A 6,000-nucleotide genomic window follows, 5' to 3' on the forward strand; every position below is an offset into this window, starting at 1 on the left:
TGATTTTGACCATCTTCAAACTTAACTCCTAATTTAACTTGTGTACATATACTACAAATGCATGTGCAAAATGTCGAGTCAATCTGTAAAGTCGATCGGATTAGTTTTACGGTAGTTATCGCAAAACAGTCAGACGGACGGACAGAGGGACAGGACGGGACATAAGCCCTGACTCGGGCTAAATAGTGATAATATATCCTCCGTGAGTCCTATTAAAGAAGAGTTGGCATACGCAGGGATTAAAATAATCTGAACGTGTGCGAAGGACCACTCATCGCAGTGGCACGGAAGCCTCCTGGGATGAGTTAGGAGGAGGAGGAGGAGTGGGGAGAACGGCAAATATGGGTCGGTCGGGATGATACAGTTCGTGCCTGGCTCTCTCCACGATAAGATTCGACACAGGAGGACGTGCAACAGGCTACAAGGAAGATTAATACTCTCCCCGTCCGTATGCACAGGACGTGGGAGAGCACGTCTTCGAGAGAGAAAGTTACACACGGCTGAACATTTGCGATAACCGTCCAATGCATGCATGGGACACACATATGAATCTATATGCAGCATTTGCATGTATAATTTACTCCGACATCTTGAGTTTCAGAAAAGTGGATGATTCGGCATCTCGCCAAAATTATATATAGATAATCGCGTTCTATTTCCCAAACAGACTTCACTCGTGAACTTCACTCGGTGAGGAATTCTTCTCCCAGCCCTCCAGCTCGGATTCCATTCTGTACAAAGCAGTGAAACCAACCCGGAAACAAAGGAAAACGGTACGATTTAATTGCATTGCTAGCATACTTGCATGCTTGGCAAATTACAAATGACGCTTCTGCATACTTGATTAATTTGTGCGTAATCGCGCATTTCGCGTGCCCTTCAACCAAACATAAGTTGCTGATTGTTGTTGACTGAAAAATGTGTGTGCAGGCAAGATGAGTTTGAGGAAGGAGTGCAAACAGGCCATTTTGGACGCTCTCAAGAAGGACGGCATGCCCCCAATCATTGAGTAAGAAATATGGAAATATGTGCATAATAATTAGGTAACTATATTCCGGATGAAACTGAAAATCTCTGGTAATTTTACTTTGCAGCAAAACATACGACAGTATTTGGAGTGCCTTCGCCAAGACGCAGCCATCGGCCCTTAGCTCACAAGGTAATTTCCAAGAGACACACGTGTACTCAATCACACCGACATCCGCATTCGGTGCTTAGAATGATGAGCCACGCATCTGTTGAATGAATTGCCTAACCAATTTTTATTCCCATGCAGCCAGTTCCACTGGACAATTAGTGGACTCTGATGTCTGGGGAAACCTCCAAAAGTGCCTCGAGAAATTTGGTGTAAGAGCTCAAATTATTTGAAATTTCTCAGATTATTATTTTTTTCAATGGTCAAACTGGCATTTAAGGTTTGAGGTCGTTTAATTGTAGATTATCAAACGTTCCATATTGTATTTTTGGGCTGTACCAAAGTGAAAATGCATACATAGATGCATGATAAAACTAATCCATACAAAAAAGCATAATCCAACATATTAAGCAGTGTTTCGGGTGCAAGTAACCACTTGCAAGAGATAACTGCATGAAAGTGGTTTCTTGTAGCTATCTTTACCTGCAAGAAATGCAAGGTAGAAGAAAATACGCCGCGCCGCTACACTTCATACGGCGCGTGGCTAGATTGTGCAAATTTCTTGCACTTTCTCCCAGTTTCTTGCACCTCGCATTTCTTGCTTTGCAGTGCAAGAAATGTAGCAAACCCGAAAGTAACAAATCACTTATGTTGAGTCGATAAATAATCATGCCGTATGTTCTGCAGGTGGACAACAAATACGCCACCAGAGTGATCACTGCCATGAAGAAGAAGTTTGGGGAGAGTCCTAGCCAGGCCGACATCAAGGCCATGATGACATAAATATGGTCCCTATTTTACACCGTGTTCCAGTAATCAACAAAATTATAATTAACTCGACGAAATGTTAGTTTACGAAAAGTGGTGTAATTGATTAACTTAAATTTAAAATTGGTTTGGTGAAGATTGTAAAATTTTGATTGATTCTTATATTTCCGTTCCAACTGCAGTTATAGTTGTACAAACACCATCAGTATGTGTTCTGAAGTGTTTGCCAAACGTATCGATTGGGTGACTTTGGCTGAGAGAGGAGATGATGGTGAAAGGTCTCGTTAACTCCAACTTTTGCTATTTTGTTTGAGTTTTGCTACTGCCACAAACCAAGTCCAATTTTGTTGTAGGTAAATTCCACGCAAAATGCATACTTTTGAATTAGGCGTGCAATGCGTCTCTACGTCCTTGGTAGTGATTCGAATTATATTATCAAATATTTTTCATTATCATTTCATGCTCGACTATTATGAAAAAATTAGGTGAACAACAACGAAGATAATAAACAACACGAAATATCGTAAACTATAATTCATCCATGTTAATTCATTTTGCATGAGAATTAAATACTCATACACGTAAATACTTAATTTATCATGTGTAGAATTAAATGTAGAGCAAAAGATGATTCCCAACTTTTATTAACAAAGCAACAAAGAAACGTCGCTGCTGCTTTTCCATCTCTCGTCGGAAAATGCTAACTCGAGTCTCAGGGTAACTTGGGTTAGCTAATCGAAACTAGAATGCTCTGCTGAACGGTTTTCTGAACTTGTGTAATGTTGAATTCATTTGAAACAATTCTCACATTTTCTGATCAAATGGTTTCCTGCTTTAGCAATAATTTACGAAATAAGCAATCTTGTCAGATTCGAAGATGAATGAGACGCGGATATGTAAGTCCTTTATTTGTAAATTTTTAACGGACTGTCAAATCCTAATATTTCACTGTTTTTGTTTTTAATCATAAATATGTTTTGATTCTGCATATATTTCATACAATTTGAAGTAATTACTCATAAATATTATGCATACCTTTTCCTGAAACTTGTTTATTACAATACTTTGAATTTGACAGCCTGTAAATCTTCAGCTCAAATGGACGCTCGTTTTATTTACCTTAATGTCTTTGCATTAATAGTGACTTGATTTTTATTAATTTCTTAATGTCTCCATGAGCCAGAACTATTCCAAATCCAGGGTCTCCAATGGGACGAGCGAAGCAGGAGTAATGAGCGGAACTTACTTTGGGGAAAAAGTTGCCAAGCCAGTTTTTACAGGGATTTGAGGACCCTGATTTGAATACGGTGAGATATTGCCACAGATTTTTAATCAGTTTCAACAAGGGAATGAGAACTCTTAATTAGTTTTGCTTGCTTGGCACCTTCAGGTCGGTCGGTTTCTCACATAAAATCAACAAGCGATCTCCGTGTCGCTAAAAATCGGGTCGGATTTGGTACGGTGGGGGATAAATAGTAAAAATGCGGATTGTGAAAGGCAAAAGTGTTGCAATGGAGTGGATGGACGGACGGTAATTACCTCCCCATGGACGTATAGTGGAACCCTTTAATGAGGTAGAAAGAGAGGGAGATGAAGTGGATACTTTGAGACTTTGGCCCCTTGTTCCAGCATAATGTGATCCATTCAATGGAGGCAACTTTTCTCATTTTTCCCTGCAGGATAGGCAGAAACTAGTTTGAATAAATGTATATTGCATGCATTTCAATGATAGTGCAATGTGTGAGAGAGTAAAGGAGAAAGAAAAAAGTTTCTTTCTTCTTTCTTTGTGGGCAATAATCCTGCATTCGAGCAGTCAATACGTCCTGACAGTATTAGAAATGTTTCAAGCTGGATGGGAGATGGACAATCAGCAGAATGTTCAAGTTGACGAAATGTAACAAAGTTTCATTTTATAAACTTTCCCAGGGCACAACTTATAGAGATTCATGCATGTCTTATCGCATAAGTGCGTCATATGTATATATGTACACATCTATGTTTTGAAGGAATGACAAAACTCGGTCTACAATAATATACATAGGATAGTTATCCATGCCAGAAAATTCTCATGCATGGTCAATAATTTCTTAAAACATGAAAAATCAATTAAATCTTTGGGAGGGGCGATTAAGCAAAATTAAATAAATGATGATAAATTGATAATAAAGTATGGGAACGTGTAACATGTCATTCATCATAATTTGATGTACTTTAGGAAGCATATATATAGAGAGATCATCAATTAGTGAATGAATAAGCCTTGCTTTTTATGATCTTAGCCAAACTAGATGCGTATTGGAATGCATTTTACAAAAGTCACTTGAGTAGTTTTTGGACCCTGATTGACTGAAACCAGAAGGGTCACCACTATGCATGCACATACTTAAATAGAATATCAGTTATGCACACTATGCTTTTAAGGCTTGTGAAACGTGTAATCATTCACAGCTAGCAGTGCCGAATACTTTGCTGAAACAGAATAATAAATTTACCAAATACGTTTCACCCTTTGAAACGATAATATCCGGTGCTCCAAAGAGGACTGAGACAAGCATTAGTTTTCTGCGGTCATTGAAGACACATTGCTTGTAAATAGTTCGAAAACTTACGTATGCATCGGTTTCTGTTTAAGTGTATAACCAATGAATGAATGAACAGTATACTGTAAAAAGTCTGTGGAAAATCAAAGCGGTCCTAATAAACGACTCTTACTAATAAAGACAGATGAATAAAATGCTTGCACAGCGATTATCCGATGTGTGTCCCACCCACCAAAACCTGGACTTCCTCATTCTATTTCCTTCCGGCCAACTGACTTCTGGTCTGAGGAAAGAAAAGAAGAAGCGGAAGAAAGAACTGCTGCTGCTGCTGACGACTTGGCTCGCGTCTGTGGCACCACTTACGATGCCACCTCCAGCCAGATGTACATGTGCTCTGCTACGCTTTTATTTCCTGTGATAAAGGTCCAGCTTTCTTTTATTTACCTCCCAAATTAGATAACATTATCACAACATCATAAAACTTCACGTGTGATCCCAGTGCCTGGATACGTGGTGGGATCGTCCCACTGTTTACGTTATGTTGAGGCAGATCATGACTGCTGCTTCTAAATGAATGATTGAAAGTGTTAACCGGGAGGAAGAGCAGAAGTCTCTCTCCCGAAGGCCTCTGACCCTCCATTCAACATCATGTGTTTCCTCAGCAAGGCCGGTGAAGGAAGTACAGATGCTTTATACCACCTCAACTCCCTAGGAAGCAGCCGGCTACTTACGACTACTTTTATTTTCCAGGAAGACGAATGTTAACTTTCGTCAGTTTTTTACCTTCTTATTTTTGTATGTACATATGTAATGGATAACTTGGGTTGCAATATATGCACAAATATATCAAACACAATTTGCACTAACGTTCAGCAACAGTGCAAATTATGTTGGTAGCGACAACTTTTTAAAGCCACCAGGTGTGTTCTGCCCTCTTGAATGGTGTCGTTTACATGACGTCGATGGCGCAATGGTTATTATTTAGCTTTCCGATTTCCGCTTTGTTTCGAATAATTTCCGATGAAACAGTTGGCGAGGCCGGGTTGCCTCATAACCTCGGCATGTCAGCCCCGTACGGACCTTTTTATGGGTAGCAGGACGTAGAGCATCTTGAGACTCATCTGTCCGTACGTTTGGATATGTAAGACCTGTTTTTTTCTATATATTCAATTGGCTTCCTGGTCCAAGACGGCCTTCCGGACCGGTCGAGTTGTTTCTTCACCTTTCCCTTGTCCGTAGTATTAATTGGAGGTTCAATCTGCCACCGCAAACCAATTTACCAAATGTTTTAACAGGATGTCTTTAATAATAATTTCGTCTTTACACATGTGCAGTGAGTCATGAGAAGTACTTTAGCGTTAGCGTTAGAGTAAGCGTTCTGTTGCAATTATGTACGAAATCTGTGAAATGTAGACCGTTATAACTTTAAAATTCGGCCGTGTCGTTGACAGAATATCAGATTTTCTGACTAAAAAAAGTAGGGACCCTTAATTTCAACAGTCAAATTATGTATTGATGTGTACGCCCAAAACAGAGTGGTCTGACTGGGTGATGACA

At 39.5% G+C, this 6,000-nt stretch overlaps 1 protein-coding gene across 1 annotated transcript; it reads left to right on the forward strand.

The window, feature by feature from the left end:
* The first annotated feature begins 614 nt into the window (after positions 1-614).
* LOC110858475 lies at positions 615-2,437 on the forward strand. The gene is made up of 5 exons (XM_022107274.2): positions 615-773; positions 931-1,009; positions 1,095-1,159; positions 1,277-1,347; positions 1,823-2,437. The coding sequence occupies exons 2-5, from the start codon at positions 936-938 to the stop codon at positions 1,916-1,918; spliced, it is 306 nt and encodes a 101-aa protein (XP_021962966.1). The 5' UTR covers positions 615-773; positions 931-935; the 3' UTR covers positions 1,919-2,437.
* Positions 2,438-6,000: the final 3,563 nt, after the last annotated feature.

This window comes from Folsomia candida, unplaced genomic scaffold, assembly GCF_002217175.1.
Source record: "Folsomia candida strain VU population unplaced genomic scaffold, ASM221717v1 Fcan01_Sc021, whole genome shotgun sequence".
In the NCBI taxonomy this organism is placed as follows: Eukaryota; Metazoa; Arthropoda; class Collembola; order Entomobryomorpha; family Isotomidae; genus Folsomia; species Folsomia candida.